A 16056-nucleotide genomic window follows, 5' to 3' on the forward strand; every position below is an offset into this window, starting at 1 on the left:
AAAAAAGAGGGAACAGCAGTGGGGAAAAATGAGGAAGTAGCATCACATAAAGTGGCAGTGGTGGGAAAACCTATGTGGTTGCAGCTTGACAGGATAGCAGAATAAATGAAGGGTCTTCTTTCCTCTTGGGTTCATTGACTAAATGTTATGAGGCACCATCGTTTATTATCAGTCACTCTGATAAACTTTGACTCCCAACTCCTTTAGAAAATAGGAGCTGGGCTGTGGCCTTCAGTTCAGCAAGGAGCACTACACTCAGTTAATGATTTCGTATTCTGGCCAGAAATTGCCACTGGCACTTACTCTCTATGGAAACCTGGAACCCATCTGTTCCTTGTCCTACTGAAGAGCAAAGAAACCTTGTTGTCAGACCTGGAAAACCCAATTCGTGTTGCAGCTCGGAGCCAAGAAAAAAAAAATCTACCCTGTCATTATCCAATACAGGATAATTTGATTAGTTTGGTTTTGTTTTCCCCCTGAGAATGGCCCAGTGGATTTTCAGAAAGCCGAAAACAATACTGAAGCAAGTAGGGAAGTGGTTAGATAAACCCCTCCACTTCTGCCATTCAGGTCAGGAGGCAGGACTCCATGATGACTTTGATCTCTGACAGTTGCTTCTCTTCTGCTTTTTAGGCCAGATTCCATCAATGAATTGCTAAACTGTGTGGGCTTTGTAAGACATACGTTAATAGCCATGCTGCTGTTCTAGAGAAGTGGGAGAAGTCTCCCTCTAGGAAGTATATCAGCAAAATCAGGTGCCAGCCCGGGGATCCTCCTTAAACTAAGCATAGGCTGTAGATGGATACAGGAGGGCTTCTATGTAGAGAAAAGCTTTGCTGCCTGAGTACTGGGTTGTCCGTGTTTCTGTTGTTGCTTTTGCTTTTTCATTGGGTATGTGAAGTAGATACAACGAATTGCCGGACAATGGAACCTGCCCCTGTTGTATATGAGGCATATCAGTCAGGGGACTTCCTTATTGGTGGGATGGTTTCTCAGATCACTTCCTATTCCTCAGCATTTTCATTCAAGGAAGTTCCTTGGCAGCAGTTCTCTGACTTTAGAATGTAAGGAATTATTTTTCTCTCTCCTTTCTGCCTCATGCGAAACTGGCCAAATCATAAACACTGCATAGTGTAAATACAACATAATGCCGAAGGAACATTGATATTGTTCTAGGCACGTTAATTTTCAATGGTTAACATGTTTATGTATTCTACCCTGCTTACAAATGACTTTCTCCTCCTGAAATGAGAGATCTCCTTCTGAAGGGTGTGTGTGTGGGGTGGGGGGGGGGGTAGTGTTTTCTTTCTTCAGATCATATTTGTATAAGTGTCAGATGTTTGTAGTGTAATGATTTGCAGGCTGAGAAGAATTTAGGGGAAGTATTTGGTGCAAGAAAGACCTAAAGGAACAGTCACCCATGCAGAAGTTTCAAACCATGTTGAAGCGGGGGTGGGGGAGAGCAAAGAAACCCCAAGGTTGATACTGGCCCGGAGGAAAACCAATCCCTTTCATACTAAACAGAAAAGTATGCTGACAGAAATGGAGCCAATGTGGAGCTTGCTACTGAGAAAAGTCTAGAGGAGATAGCATAGTAGGGAGAGCAGAGCACCAAGGTTTGCAGAAGTACCCAGAACCTTAAATACAGAAATTCTAAGGGGGGGGGGACACCGAAGCCCAATGAGGACTATGTGTGTTCACTTGGCATGTCAAATATCCCCTGGAAAAGAGAACAGGGAAAAAAGCTGGTGGGGTGGGGATAGATGATAATGCCTGCTTGAGATTCTTACATTTTACAGTATTCTTGAGGAGGGCAAGGTTCCTTACTGAACTGGAACACTCCTGCTAGGAGGTGAGAGGATACACTGCAATGTTTTATCACAGGGACCAATTGTTTCTCCAAATGACAAATGTTACAGCCAAAGAATGGGATGTTCCAGTTTGTAGCAGACTTGCAGAGTACTATACTTGTCTTTTGTTTTGGCTTTTTTCATGCATGTCAGTGACCTGAAAACAGAGCAGGATTTAATGGGACACAACTGATGTACAGAATGAGGACCACTAGTTATTCAATAACGACTTATAGAGATTAAAAACACAGCTCCAGCAATGCATTTAGACTGTAGAAAGTATTCCTATGCCTTTTCCTTGATTCAGCCATTATTCTCTTTTCAACTGTGTGCACAAATCCAGAACTTTTTCTCACCAGGCTAACTTCTGCACCCTTTCTCCTCTGGCATGACTGTGCACTTTCTCTCTCTTGCTCCTTCCTTCACAGTCTTCATGGCAGTTTTATCTCTGCTGCTGGGACACTTTAATATTTTCTCCAGCATTTTAGATAGAATGGAAGCTCATGGTTTTGGCATTTGGCCTCAAGTTTTTTTTTTTTTTTTTGTGCTACTTTCCCACTCGTTGGCATAATGGCATAATCTCTTTGTACTGAAAACTGCATCTTGTCCACTTTCTGTGATCTTAATATTTACAATGATCACACACACACAGAGAGACATACACACATACACACACACACACACCTGATTTCATGGTTAAAGGACAACTGGAACAAGGGCATAGGCATTATTTTTATGTGTACCTCTGCATGGCTGCATGGATTTGATGCACAGACACTGAAGCATGAGAGAGGGAGGTGTGTCCCCCAAGACGTTGTTAATCTCTAAGTCCCATCATCCCCAGTCAGAATGGCAAATGCTTAGGGATAATGGTAGTTGTAGCCCAACAATATATGGAAATCCACACATTCTCACTCCCAGGAGTAAATATGTAAAGATGCTGTATGAAACCGATGTATTTTCAAGAAGACCAGAAAGGGGAGAATGATTTCTGGCACTGCATCAAAACTCTGTGACACAGAGCTAACCTACATGGAAGTGGGTTTTGAGGTGGTTCTGTTTAAGTACGGATTTTCATAAAATTGGGTTAGCGCCTCCCGTGCCCAATGGTAGCCTGTAATGCAGTGTATATATTGAAAAACAAATGTTTGCCTGGGGCAAATGAGTAGAACTGAACGTGGTCAGATGGTAGGTGCAGGAAGAGAGGAGGCTTGCTCTCTGCCCCTTCTCCTCTGCTGCCCCTGCACTCAGTGAAGCTTTTAAAGTCAGTAAGGCTCTGCAAACCTTAGCATTTCCATATGTAACAGCCTCGTTATGCTCCCCTCCCCACTCCTGCACTCTGCGAATATTTAAAAGGACAGGCAGGGATTGAGTGCAGGGTCAAAACAGAGTCTTTTCAAAGCAGCAAGGCTGACTCCCATCCCCAAGACAATTAATTACTTCCAGGTAGGCATAAGCCCCCGCCCCATGCAACGCTTCCCTTCGACAGATCAGTGCCACTTCCACCAGCCCGCGCTGAAGCCAAGTGAGCTCCCACAGACTCCCAAACTACACTGAAGCCACTGTGACTGGAAACCCCACAACAATAGAGTTTAAATGCACACAGACCAACACACATACACACAGATGTAGGGCAAGAAATGCTGCATTAGCTATGGGGAGGGGGGCTGTCATCTCACATGATTGACTTGGGTACGGAGCAGAACCAGAATAAAATCCTGGTGTTGATGAGCCCGCAGCTTAGGTTCCCAACTACAACATACCAATGATGATGTAGCAAAATGGTTAGGCTCTATTCAGGGGTACCCCTACTGTTAGTCAGAGCGTGACACTTGCCTCAAGCAGAAGGAGCGAGGGGGGGTCACGGAAATGCACTGAGGCGTTGGGACAATGCATGGGAAAATTGGAATTACACATAAGAAGGTGACCTATATATTACTTCCAAGTAAGAGACAGTGGGGTATTCTTACAATAAGGCATCTAAAATGGAGGAGAAGAGACCAATACCGTGATACAAAAACTGTGTGGGTTGTTGAATTCTCCAATAACAGTTGATGGTTATTTGCAGCGTTGTGACAAAATTCTACCAGCACATCTTGGCCTTGGCTTTTGCTGTCAATGAGATCAACGAAAATCCTAAGGTCTTACTGAATGTCACACTTGGATTCCACATCTATGACAGCTACAATGATGCACTGATGACTTATCGTAACACCCTGGATCTTCTCTTCAGATCATCTAGATTTGTCCTCAACTATGAATGTGATACCCACAGAAAACAAATAGCTGTCATTGGGGCACTTGGCTTTGATACTACACTGTACATGGCAACAATCTTAAATACCTTCAAGATTCCACAGGTAGGAAAATTACACGGGGGCCAAAAAACATCTCTGACTTTCTGCTGCCACTGACTTTCTGGGGATCAGAGTCAGAAACCTGCAAATCTATTGTTTGAATGCTATTATGGGTAAATAGGTTGTATATAAGAGTCCTACAATTAAATAAATAAAATAACATGCTTTTGTCATTTGGTAGCTAATACTGTGTGTAGATTAATGATTCTAACTTATCTGCCAGTGTTTGTGTTACATAAAGGATATCTGAAGATTTATTGAATTTAGCATTTTCTTCCAAACACTTCATAATATTTTATCATTTTATTCTTTCAGCTCGCATATGGTTCAATTGCACCAGCAGTGTATGAGATGATGCAGCTCCCTTCTGTTTATCGCATGGTCCCAAATGAAGCCCATCAGTATATGGGAATTATCAGCCTACTTAAGCATTTTGGATGGATATGGATTGGGCTCTTTGTGGTGGATGATGATCAGGGAGAACGTTTCTTGCAGGCCCTGGAGCCATTGCTTTCTAAGAACAGAATCTGTTCAGACTTCATAGAACGAATCCCCAGGCAAGAGCGTTTGCATCCTACACATGAAGTGAATGTTATGGCCCATAATATCTATCAACTTATCAATTTTAGGAAATCCAGAATATTTGTCATCTATGGTGAAACTTTTACATTTATGTATCTGTGGTTTTTTACACATGGTATCGGAATTCCTGAACATAAGGAAAACACATTTGTTGGAAAGGTGTGGATTATAACAGCCCAGATTGATTTTATACTAGGAGGCATAAGCCGGGACTCCGATTTGCAAGTATTCCAAGGTGCCATTTACTTCTCGATTCACTCAAATGAACCTATCGGGTTCCAGAAATATCTTCAGATCCTAAAACCAGATTGGACACAAGCAGATGATTTTCTGGAAGAGTTCTGGGAGCAAGCATTTGGCTGTTCGGTTCCAGATCCCCTGGTGCCGTACAAGGTTGCTGGAAGATGTACTGGGGAAGAGAGGCTGGACACCCTCCTTGGGCATTCTTTTGAAATGCGCATGACTGGCCACAGCTACAGTATTTATAATGCCGTCTATGCTGTGGTGCACGCTTTACATGCCCGGTACTCATCTAGATCCAGTCGCAGAACAATGATGGGTGGCAAAAATGGTGAACTTCAGGAACTGCAGCCTTGGGAGGTAACATCTTCACAATGAAATGGCTTTATTTGAATGAATAGATAAGCCCAAACTTTGGCAGCATCTAACTTTTTGTTCCCCAAATTATTGTTGAATGAGGTCACAGGCATTCATCATCATGGGCTCTCCTTTCTCTGCCCTTCAAGCCTACAAAATAGGAAACAGCAAACTATTATCAGTTTGTCACTCAAAACTATGCTTCAGAATGGAACTTTGTTAGTTAAATTTGCATAAGATAATGGTGGGGGGGAGAGAGAGAATCCAGTAATAGTCAACCTAAAAGTAGAGTGAGTAATACCAATGGGATGTGTTAGTCCTGCCCAACTGGTCCCATTGTTTTTAGTAGGCTTATTCTATCAGTGTCTAAGTCTGGATCCAACCCCATATTACCAGGTTAAGACATTTTGATTGATTTCTGGTATCAAGTGTTCAACATTATTATTGTTTCTCTTTTTTTCTCTCTTTTTTTTTCTCCCCCCCCCCACTTTTTTTTGTTTTGTTTAACTAGCTCCATCCATTTCTTCAAGGCATTTCGTTTAACAACTCTGCTGGAGAAAAAGTATCTTTGAATGATAACAGGGAAATGGAAGGTGGATTTGATATAATGAACTTGGTTACCTTTCGAAACAAGTCGTTCCTTAAAGTGAAGATTGGATGGGTAGATCCCAATGCTCTGGAAGGGAAATTATTCAGCATTAATGAAGATATGATTGTTTGGCATAGGGGCTATAATCAGGTGTGGATTCAATGGAATTGAAGTGGGGAGGGCCAAAGTGGTGGATGAAACTGACAAGTTCTTCAACAAGTATGGAAAATGGCTCCGCTGGCCTAAAAGAAATAGTGTGTGCTGAGGATTAAAAAATCAAGGATGCTTATAGTAGGAATGCATAGCAGATAAGCAGACTTGTGCAAGATAGACAGAGTGAGTGAGTGAGAGAGAGAGAGAGAGAGAGAGAGAGAGAGAGAGAGATGTCTTGGTACCACACTTTAAGAAGGATGCAGGCAGACTGGAGAGGGTTCAGAGGAGGGCAACAAAGATGATCAGGGGACTGGAAACAAAGCCCTATGGAGAGAGACTGAAAGAAAAACTGGGCATGTTTAGCCTTGAAAAGAGAAGACTGAGGGGAGATACGATAGTGCTCTTCAAGTCCTTGAAAGGTTGTCACAGAGAGGAAGGCCAGGATTTCTTCTCGATCATCCCAGAGTGCAGGACATGGAATAATGGGCTCAAGTGACAGGAAGCCAGACTCCGACTGAATGTCAGGAAAAAAATCCTGATTGTTAGAGCAATACGACAATGGAACCAATTACCTAGGGAGGTAGTGGGCTCTCCCACACTGGAGGCATTCAAGACAAGGCTGGACAGCCATCTGTCAGAGATGCTCTGACTTGGACTCCTGCATGGATCAGGGGGTTGGACACGATGGCCTTGTAGGCCCCTTACAACCCTACTATTCTAGGATTCTATTATACATATATATGCACCTCCATTGGTGCAAATTTAAAAACCCACATTTAACAACAACAACAAAATGTGATCCCATTTGCACTGATTTCCATCACCATTAAAACAAGATCCAAAATCTGCATCTTGGATTGACTGACTACAGATCAAGTCAATGCCAGCAAGAGGAAATGGAATGAAATTTGCCAGGACTGAACTGGTAAGATCCCTTGAGATTTCACCCTCAAAATGGAATCCTCATACATCCCTGTGGTGGGCACATCATTATGAGTCAGCACTCAGAAACATCCTTTCATGACTAAGCCGACCCTATCATCATGGGTGACTAGGCTATGTAATGAGGCCATAGCCATCTATCACATCCCAAAACAAAGGGAGATGCGACATTAACATCCCAAATATATGAATTCCTTGCAGTTCATAATTCATTCTTGGCCATCCATGATTTAGTTGTGGGGAAGGAATTGACCTGTTGAATATTTCTGAGACTTGGTGGCTGAGCTGTGTGGACTTCGGCTTACCAAGCCTTTCCCACTGTCCTGGGTGCTCCTTGTGAAATCAGTTCAGGTGAGATTGTTTGAACAGGGGGTGTTGCCATCATCCATAGTAGTTCCATTTTCCTCTCTAGCATACCACTGTTTCGTGGATAGACTGAAAGGCCTATATGCGGTGCTAGGTCGAAGATACAGTTAGGGAGGCTGCTGGGCATCAGGATGGGTGGTACACCAGCAGCATCCCTCCCTGAGTAAGCTGAGGTGTTCTCTGCCTTGATGCCGGAGGAACCCAGGAGAGTGATCCTGGCGGACTTCAACATTCACATCTGGGCTGCTTCTAGGGGATTATCTTGGGACTTCATGGCCCCCATGGCAACCATGGGGGTGCCTCAATTGTTGTCAGCCCTGCTCACGGACCAGGACATACCTTCAGTTTTGTATTTGCCCCATGTTGTGACATGGATGGTCTGGAAAGGGGGAGGGGTCCAAATAATCCCTTTGTTTGTTTGTTTATTTATTTATTTATTTACTTACTTACTTATTTATTTCATTTCTATACCGCCCAATAGCCGAAGCTCTCTTTGTTCTGGTCAGACTGTTTCCTGGTGGTCTTTGGACCCATTATTCCAGTTTGCATGCTCTGCAGGGGTGGTGGACCAGCTAGGGTGTTCTTCCTCCAGAGACTAATGGAACCGACGGATCCCTGAGTGTGCTGGGCAAGTTTCCATTGGACCCAGCTGGCAATCCACTTGATGCCCTGGTGTCACTATGGAGTGGTGAGATAAACAGAGCTACCAAGAAGATAACTTCTGAGTGCCCTACCTGACATTGTGGGGCCCGTTCATCTCCTGGCATCCCAGGAAGGTGTGAACAATGAAACGAGCTGGGCAAGGACTAAAGCACCAACGGTGCAAGATCCACTTTGAAGCTGAGTGAACACATGGTAGAGCACATAATTGCACCTATTGCATGGCAATGAGGGAAGCAAAGAAGGCTTATTTTGTTGTTTCCATTGCATCCTCTAATTACCTCTCTCTCTCTCTCCATCTCTGCACGCATGTGTGTGAAAACTGAGAGATTCCAAGTGTTGGTAGGATAAAAACCCAGGCAATGGGGCATGATGGGAGAGAATCTCTGCTTCCAAAATTGCAAATGTGCCCATGGAACCCCCCTCCCAAATACAAATGTGCCCATGTGACTGCAGTTCCCTACTCCTGCAGTAATGCATCCAACCATGAGCTCAAATGATTCTTCCCCAAATGGCTCAATAAAGCTAGCTGAATGACACAGTAGGTCAGTTCTGTGCTGAACGCGTCTTTAAATGGGGGACTGGTGCCTGGACCCCATAAGGAGGTAGTGAGCTGGCCACTCCAAAGGAGATCTACCCTGGACCCAATAGTTCTCAAGAAATACTGTGCTGCTACAAATAGGGCAGGTGGTCCCAATATGGCACCAATGCAGCCCAAGGCACCTTCCTTGCTTCTTCCCAAGCACCCTTCCCCTTCTGATTTCAAATAATGTATTTTCTTACTGGCAGCTGGGATTACTTCACAGTGAAATCAATAGGTCTAGCCACAGTCATCTCCATTTCCCATCATTGTCTCTTCCCTTCATGTGGGTCTCTGAGACATTCTTAAGAAATGAAGGCTGTGGTCTCAGCACTGCAATTACACTCCAAGAAAAGGGGGAATGACAAAGAGACCCCTCAAATGAAGCCATAACTGTCAATTAAGCTATAAACCATATGAAGGAATGTATGTAAATAAATGACTGCTTATGTTGTGTAACATTTGAATTTTCTGTGTGACCTCTGAAAGGCTATAAAGTATTTGTGTAGGCCTGAGGCCTAGTATTGTTACTGTGTTGAAGGCCTGTGTTAGTCCTTGGTGACAATACCTGAATTGACATACTTGGGACTAGGAATGTACAAAAGTCACTTACCTTTTGCAGGTGTGATTCGCGGTGGGGGGGGAGGCACTACATCCCTCCCCCCAGAATCCTGCCTGGCCGGTTCTGCTCCGCGGCGGCTCCGTGGAGCCGCCGGGCAGGGCACTCCACAGCCGGAGTTCTGGCTGTGGCCGGGCTGCTGCAGATACAAATGGCAGCTGCCGTAACGGCCGCCATTTGCGTCCTGCCAGGCTGCCGTGATAGGCTATGTAAGTATTTATGTAGCCTATCATGGGAAAGAGCAGGGATGCAAATGGCAGGCGCTATGCCGTTTGCGCCGCTGCTCTTTCTGTGATAGGCTACGTAAGTATTTATATAGCCTATCACAGTAAAGGCAGCCATGCAAATGGCATAGTGGCCGCCATTTGCGTGGCTACATTTACCATGATAGGCTACGTCAATACTTATGTTGCCTATCACGGCAGCTTGGCAGGAGTCAAATGGCGGCCACAGCAGCCGGCCGAAAGAACAGATGCCGCCGCCGCCACCCCAGGTAAATTTTGTTCCGGGGGAATTCTGCGGGGTGGTGGCGGTGGGAGGCCGTTCCTCCATGGGTTTCGGGGGGGCAAATGCCAGTGCATTCGGCCTCACTGAAATCCGTGGTGGAGTTCTCTGCCATCCCTACTTGGGACTAGGGATGTACGAAAGTCACTTACCTTTCGCTGATTAAGTTGATGGTGGGGGGGAGGGGCTCTGTCCCTCCCCCTGGAAACCTGGATGGGGGGGAGGCGCTCTGTTCCTCCCCCCCCGGAATCCTGGCCGGCCAGCTGTGCTCCGCAGGGATTCTGCTGAGCCGCTGGCCAGCTCCGCCGCCGTTTGCATCCCTGCAGTCAGCCATGATAGGCTACGTAATTGTTTACGTAGCCTATCACGGCTTTTTTTTTTTTTAACTGGAAATGGCGGTGGTGGCAGCTAGTTGGAAGACCAGCTGCCGCAGCCGCCACTGCCGCACCACCACCGGAGTCGCCGCTGGAGCCACCGCCGCCAGGAAGATCCACCCCAGGTAAGTCTCGTCCCGGGGGCAGCGGGGGGGGGCAGACTGTTCCACCACTGATTTCAGGGGGCCGAATGCGCTGGCATTCGCCCTCCCCGAGATCCGTGGCAGAATTCTCTGACATCCCTACTTGGGACTGCCTTTGAAAACAGTCCACAATCTCCAAAATAGTCCAAAATAGGGCAACGAGATTGTTAACAGGAACTGGCCAATGAGATCACATTACAAAAGTACTTTTCCAGCTGCACTGGCTGCTAGTCCATTTCTGGACCTGATTCAAAGTGCTCGCATTAACATTCGAAGCCCTTAACGGCTTGGGGCCAGGTTATCTGTAGGATCGCCTCCCCCATATGTGCCTGCCTGGATCCTAAGATCATCTTCTGGGGTCCTTCTCCGTGAACCCCTGCCAAAAGAAGTGAGGCGGGTAGCTACTAGGAGGAGGGCCTTTGCTGTTGTGGCACCCTGGCTGTGGAATGAGCTCCCTAGTGAGGTTCGCCTGGCACATACATTGTATTCCTTCTGCCACCAGGTGAAGACCTTTTTATTTGCCCAGGCATTTTAGCATTTTAGCTTTCTAGTCTTTTAGCTTTGCTGTTCTAAATCAGTATTTTAAATCTCTACATTGCTTCCCCACCTTTTCCCCATGACTGGGACACAAGGCAGCTTACAAAAATTAAAACATATACAATTAAAACATATGAAAATATACAAAAGTTAAAATACAAATTAAACATCAATACAATTAAAATTATATTAAAACATTAAAACAGCATTTTAGCAACTTACCACCAGGTTCCAACTATGTCCCAAAGGCCTGCTGGAACAAGAATGTTTTAGCGAGCCACCAGAAACACATCAAGGAGGGAGCCATCCTAGCCTAGCTGGGAAGGATGTTCCTCAGCCGTGGGGCAGCCACTGAGAAGGCCTTCTCCTGGGTTCCCACCAAACGTGCCAGTGACAGTGGTGGAACTGAGAGAAGGGCCTCCCCAGGAGATCTCAGGGCATGGACAGGTTCATAAGGGAGGATATGGTCTTTCAGATAACCTGGACCAGAGCCATATAGGGCTTTATAGGTCATAGCCAGCACTTTGAATTGTGCCCGGAAACAGACTGGGAGCCAGTGAAGCTGTTTTAACAAGGGAGTTGAATGCTCCCTGTAACCAGCCCCACTCAACAGTCTGGGTTTTATTCTGCCTTTATACTGGTTGTATTGTTATATTGTGGGTTTAATGTTTTTATATTTTATATTGTTTATTGGGTGTGTTTTGGTTTTAATTTTTGTGAACCTCCCAGAGAGCTTCAGCTATTGGGCGGTCTAGAAATGAAATGAAATGAAATGAATAAATGAATGAACAAATAAATTTATTAAGCTTTAGTACAGTAGGATTATTGACAGCTACTTGGCTATCCTTACTAGCGATGTACGAAACACTTACCTGGTTTTGTCCAGGGACATCCACGGTGTGGGGGGGGAGGTGCTCCGTCCCTCCCCCCAAAATCCTTGATGGGGGGGAGGCGATCCGTTCCTCCCCTGTGGAGTCCTGTCCGGCCAGCTCCGCTCTGCAGCCAGGCCGTGGAGCCGCCAGCAGGGCCAAACCACAGGACGTCCTCCAGCTGCTGCCGGGCTGCTGTGGACACAAATGGTGTCCTGAGTAGGGAACGCCATTTGCGTCCCTATGGTAGCCCGTGATAGGCTACATAAATATTTAGGTAGCCTATCACAGCTAAAGCAGGAACACAAATGGCGTAGGGGACAGAATTTGCGTTCCCGCTTTAGCCGTGATAGGCTACCTAAATATTTATGTTGCCTATCGCGGGCTACCATAGGGACGCAAAAGGCGACCCCTACTCAGGATGCCATTTGCGTCTGCAGCAGCCCGACAGCAGCTGGAGCCACCTCCGCCGTCGGATCCGCCGCCAGAGACGAAGCCTCAGCCGGAGCCGCAGTCAGGTAGGCTCCGTTTCACGGGGCTTTTGCGGGGTGTTGGGGCGGGTTGCTCCATTCCGCCATGGATTCAGGGGGGCGAATTCACTGGAATTAACATCCCTAATCCTTACCTTTGTGGATTGAAACACTCAGCTGAGTCAGCCATTTCTTTTCTTCAGACCCCAAATATTCCTCAGCGAGCCAGCATACTGTATTCAAAAAAAATATTTATTTATTTATTCATTCATTCATTTCATTTCTATACTGCCCAATAGCCGAAGCTCTCTGGGTGGTTCACAAAAATTAAAACCAAACAACACACAATAAAACAATTTAAAATATATAGAACATTAATATATATAGTTCAATATATAGATCAAAAAAAGCTCTTCCATGTTCAAGAATTATCTAACAGATAGTTGCATGCACCATGTTCTACATTATTCCATGTCAGATGACCACGTGTTTATTTGTATACTAGCTGAAGGTTTCCCCCCCCCTAGTATCTCCCTTCTTCAACACTCTTCATATTTATTTATGGATAGGTCCAGCCCCTTTCTGTCTGTAGTGACTCTTGTCAACCTGGTTATGAGAAGACAAAAAAGGAAGGGGAGAAGTTTTGTTGCTATGATTGTAATCCATGTCCAGAAGGGAAGATTTCAAACCAAACAGGTAGGTGATGTAATGCACCAAATATTCCAGCAAATAGGCTTAATACTGCAATACCATTTTGGAAGATGGAGCTGCCAAGAGGCAATGGTTCTCATTATTATTCAGAAAAGATCGACATACCGAGGGGTGAAGGCTAACTTTTTTTTTTAAAGAAACAAACTAATACAGCAAGAAAGCAAAACACTACAGAGCAATAATTGTAGAAAAAAACTACAGAGCAAGATTTTAAGGTGTATGTACTTACTCTTACTGTGAACCCCCTTAGAATTGCAATGGATGGACTTCAAGAACAGCTTGGTATACATCAACTTTTTCGGGTCAACTTGCATTGAGATTTCCCCCTGGGAGTATCTCAGAGTCTCATATATATAATATTATGCACATAGTAATCCCAGCCATGTCCTGGCCATACTCCAGTGACTTTGAGAACTAGACACTCATGAAAAGCGAAAGGATGAGATCTAGCAAGTGGCAAGCAGACAGCATACATAGCTATATGACCATCACGGACACTCCTGCCTGTTTGTACTCAGTGGTGGACATCAAAGTCTTTCCAAGGACTATCTAAAGGTAAGTAATAGCCTCTCAAGTTGTACCATCTCAAATCGTTAGGTGGCTCTGGCTGCTTAAAGATGAAGACACAGCCAGAGGTCTAGGCACGGAAAGGAGCAATTCTTGTTCAGCAGTAACTCCTTGAAATGTCAATGATCTTCACATTTCCACTATTCCATGACCATGTAATTACTCTGTAAAGAATCAGACATTGATTTGCATTGTCAATTTTACGACACTTCCAAACCTGGTAGAAGATCATATCATGGTAATTATTCAGATTCTGGAACCAGATGGGGAATGTAAGAAATGCAGGACCAGAAAGATCAGAAAGACAGATTCAAGAGACAAATTGGATGAAAGGAGAGTTTGTAGTATCCCTCTGGTATATCAAGCTGTCTTCTCACAAGACAAACTCCAAATTTGAAACTACAAGATACTAGTCATCAGCAGAAGCAGTCAGTTTTTCAAGTTAGTTGTGGAAATGGTTCCAGTTCACATAGAACGTCCCATTGTGATGAGCACTCTTTCTTTCTTTTTTCAGACACTGATGACTGTTTGAAATGCCCAGAAGATCAGTATCCAAATAAGGACCATGACAGATGCATCCCTAAAGTTATAAGCTTTCTGTCCTATGAAGAACCATTGGGGAAAGGTTTAGCTTCAGTTGCTCTTTCCTTTTCATTGATCACAGCCTTGGTGCTGCAAACATTTATTAAGCACAGAGACACCCCCATAGTCAAAGCCAACAATCGGGGCCTCACCTACACTCTCCTCATCTCTCTCCTGCTCTGCTTCCTCTCTTCTCTGTTGTTCGTTGGACAGCCTGGGAAACTGAGCTGCCTTCTCCAACAACCAATGTTTGGTTTGATTTTCTCAGTGGCTGTTTCTTGTGTGTTAGCCAAAACCATCACTGTGGTTGTCGCTTTCATGGCCACCAAGCCAGGGTCCAGCATCAGGAAGTGGGTTGGACAAAGGCTGGCCGCCTCCATTGTCCTTTCTTGCTCCCTCACTCAAGCTGGCGTTTGTGTTGTGTGGGTCAAAACCTCTCCCCCATTCCCAGACGTAGACATGCACTCAGTCACTGAAGAAATCACTGTGCAATGTAATGCAGGGTCTGTCATCATGCTTTATTTTGTCCTGGGGTACATTGGACTTCTGTCTATCATTAGCTTCTTGGTGGCTTTCCTTGCCAGGAAGTTGCCTGACAGTTTTAATGAAGCCAAGTATATCACCTTCAGCATGCTGATGTTTTGCAGTGTTTGGTTGTCTTTTGTTCCGGCCTATTTAAGCACCAAGGGCAAATACATGGTAGCTGTGGAGATCTTTTCCATCTTAGCCTCCAGTGCTGGATTGTTAGGCTGCATCTTTCCCCCCAAATGTTACATTATTCTTTTCAAGCCTGAGCTGAACAGCAGGGAGCAGCTCATAAGGAGAAAGAATTAAAGCATCAATCTGTCCAATTAAATGTATTCATTCCATAGAGATAGTGGGATTACTCTAATGAATTATCAGTTTAAGAAACCAGACATTGCTATCATGCCGTTTTTTCACATATCATCTCTGTGTATCATCATAGGGAGAGGTGAGACACCAAGACCTTTTCCATTGATCTGGCTTTACTTTTACTTTTCACCTTGTTACCTGATCTAGTCATTTAGAGATTCCCCCAAATCCTGCTATTTATGTAACTGCTCATCATTTACATACCAAATAGCAACCACAGCACATTTTTGGATCTGTGTATTCATCTGAGATTGTGCATGTGATAAAAATCTTTCTAAAAATACTACATTCAGGCCGTTTCTATCATTTCCAGCCATGATGGCCCTCATGTACAGATGTGCAGTCACCCTACTAGACATGGTGAAGAAAATGTCAGGGTAGATTTACTACAGTTCAGGACATGAATTCCTCTTCAAGATCTTTACTCCTTTATGAAAGGGATGATGTTGCCTGGGGGAGGCAGCAGCCTAGTAGGTAGTCCTTCACCCAACTCTGGAATCAAAGCAAAAGTAGGGATGGCGGAGAATTCCTCCATGGACTCCAGTGAGTCCCCCTGGAGTCTGTGGCGGAATGGCCTCTCCCCCTGCCACCCTGCAGAATCCCCCAGGATGGACCTACCTGGTGACGGATGCGGCGGCTCCAGCGGCAGCTCTGGAGGCGGCTGAAGTGGCGGTGGCGGCGGCTCTGGCCGCTGCCAGGTTACTGTGGCAACAAATGGCGGCCATCGTAGCAGCCGCCATTTGCATCCCTACGCTAGCCCATGATAGGCTATGTATATATTTACCTAGCGTATCACGGCTAAAGCAGGGACGCAAATGGTGTCCCCTACGCAGGACGCCATTTGCGTCCACAGCAGCCTGGCAGTGGGTGGAGGTCCCGCTGAGGGTCACACCAGCTGGCGGCTCCGAGACTGGCCATGGAACGGAGCCAGCCAGGCAGGATTCTGGGGGGGGGGAGGAACAGATCGCCTCCCCCCACCTGCGGACCCCAGCGGAGCCAGGCAAGTGGGGTTTCGTATACCCCTAAAAAAAAAAAAAAGTATCAGGAGATCCTTGAGAAAGTCATGGAATATATTTACAAAGTGCAATCCATCTTTTAGAATTGATGATC

At 45.3% G+C, this 16056-nt stretch overlaps 1 protein-coding gene and 1 pseudogene across 2 annotated transcripts; both read left to right on the top strand.

The window, feature by feature from the left end:
* Positions 1-798: 798 nt before the first annotated feature.
* Positions 799-14886, top strand: LOC146342864 (vomeronasal type-2 receptor 26-like). The gene is made up of 5 exons (XM_084808046.1): positions 799-1064; positions 3919-4210; positions 5898-6125; positions 12762-12888; positions 13985-14886. Exons 1-5 carry the CDS (start codon positions 799-801, stop codon positions 14884-14886), a joined length of 1815 nt encoding a protein of 604 aa, XP_084664172.1.
* On the top strand, positions 4442-5252 carry LOC146342865 (vomeronasal type-2 receptor 116-like; annotated as a pseudogene). Its single transcript, XR_014784019.1, has one exon. The product of XR_014784019.1 is annotated as a vomeronasal type-2 receptor 116-like (transcript).
* Positions 14887-16056: the final 1170 nt, after the last annotated feature.

The sequence above is a fragment of the Heloderma suspectum genome, chromosome 6 (assembly GCF_057233095.1).
Source record: "Heloderma suspectum isolate Gila_16-S chromosome 6, 16-S_ref, whole genome shotgun sequence".
NCBI classification, from domain to species: Eukaryota; Metazoa; Chordata; class Lepidosauria; order Squamata; family Helodermatidae; genus Heloderma; species Heloderma suspectum.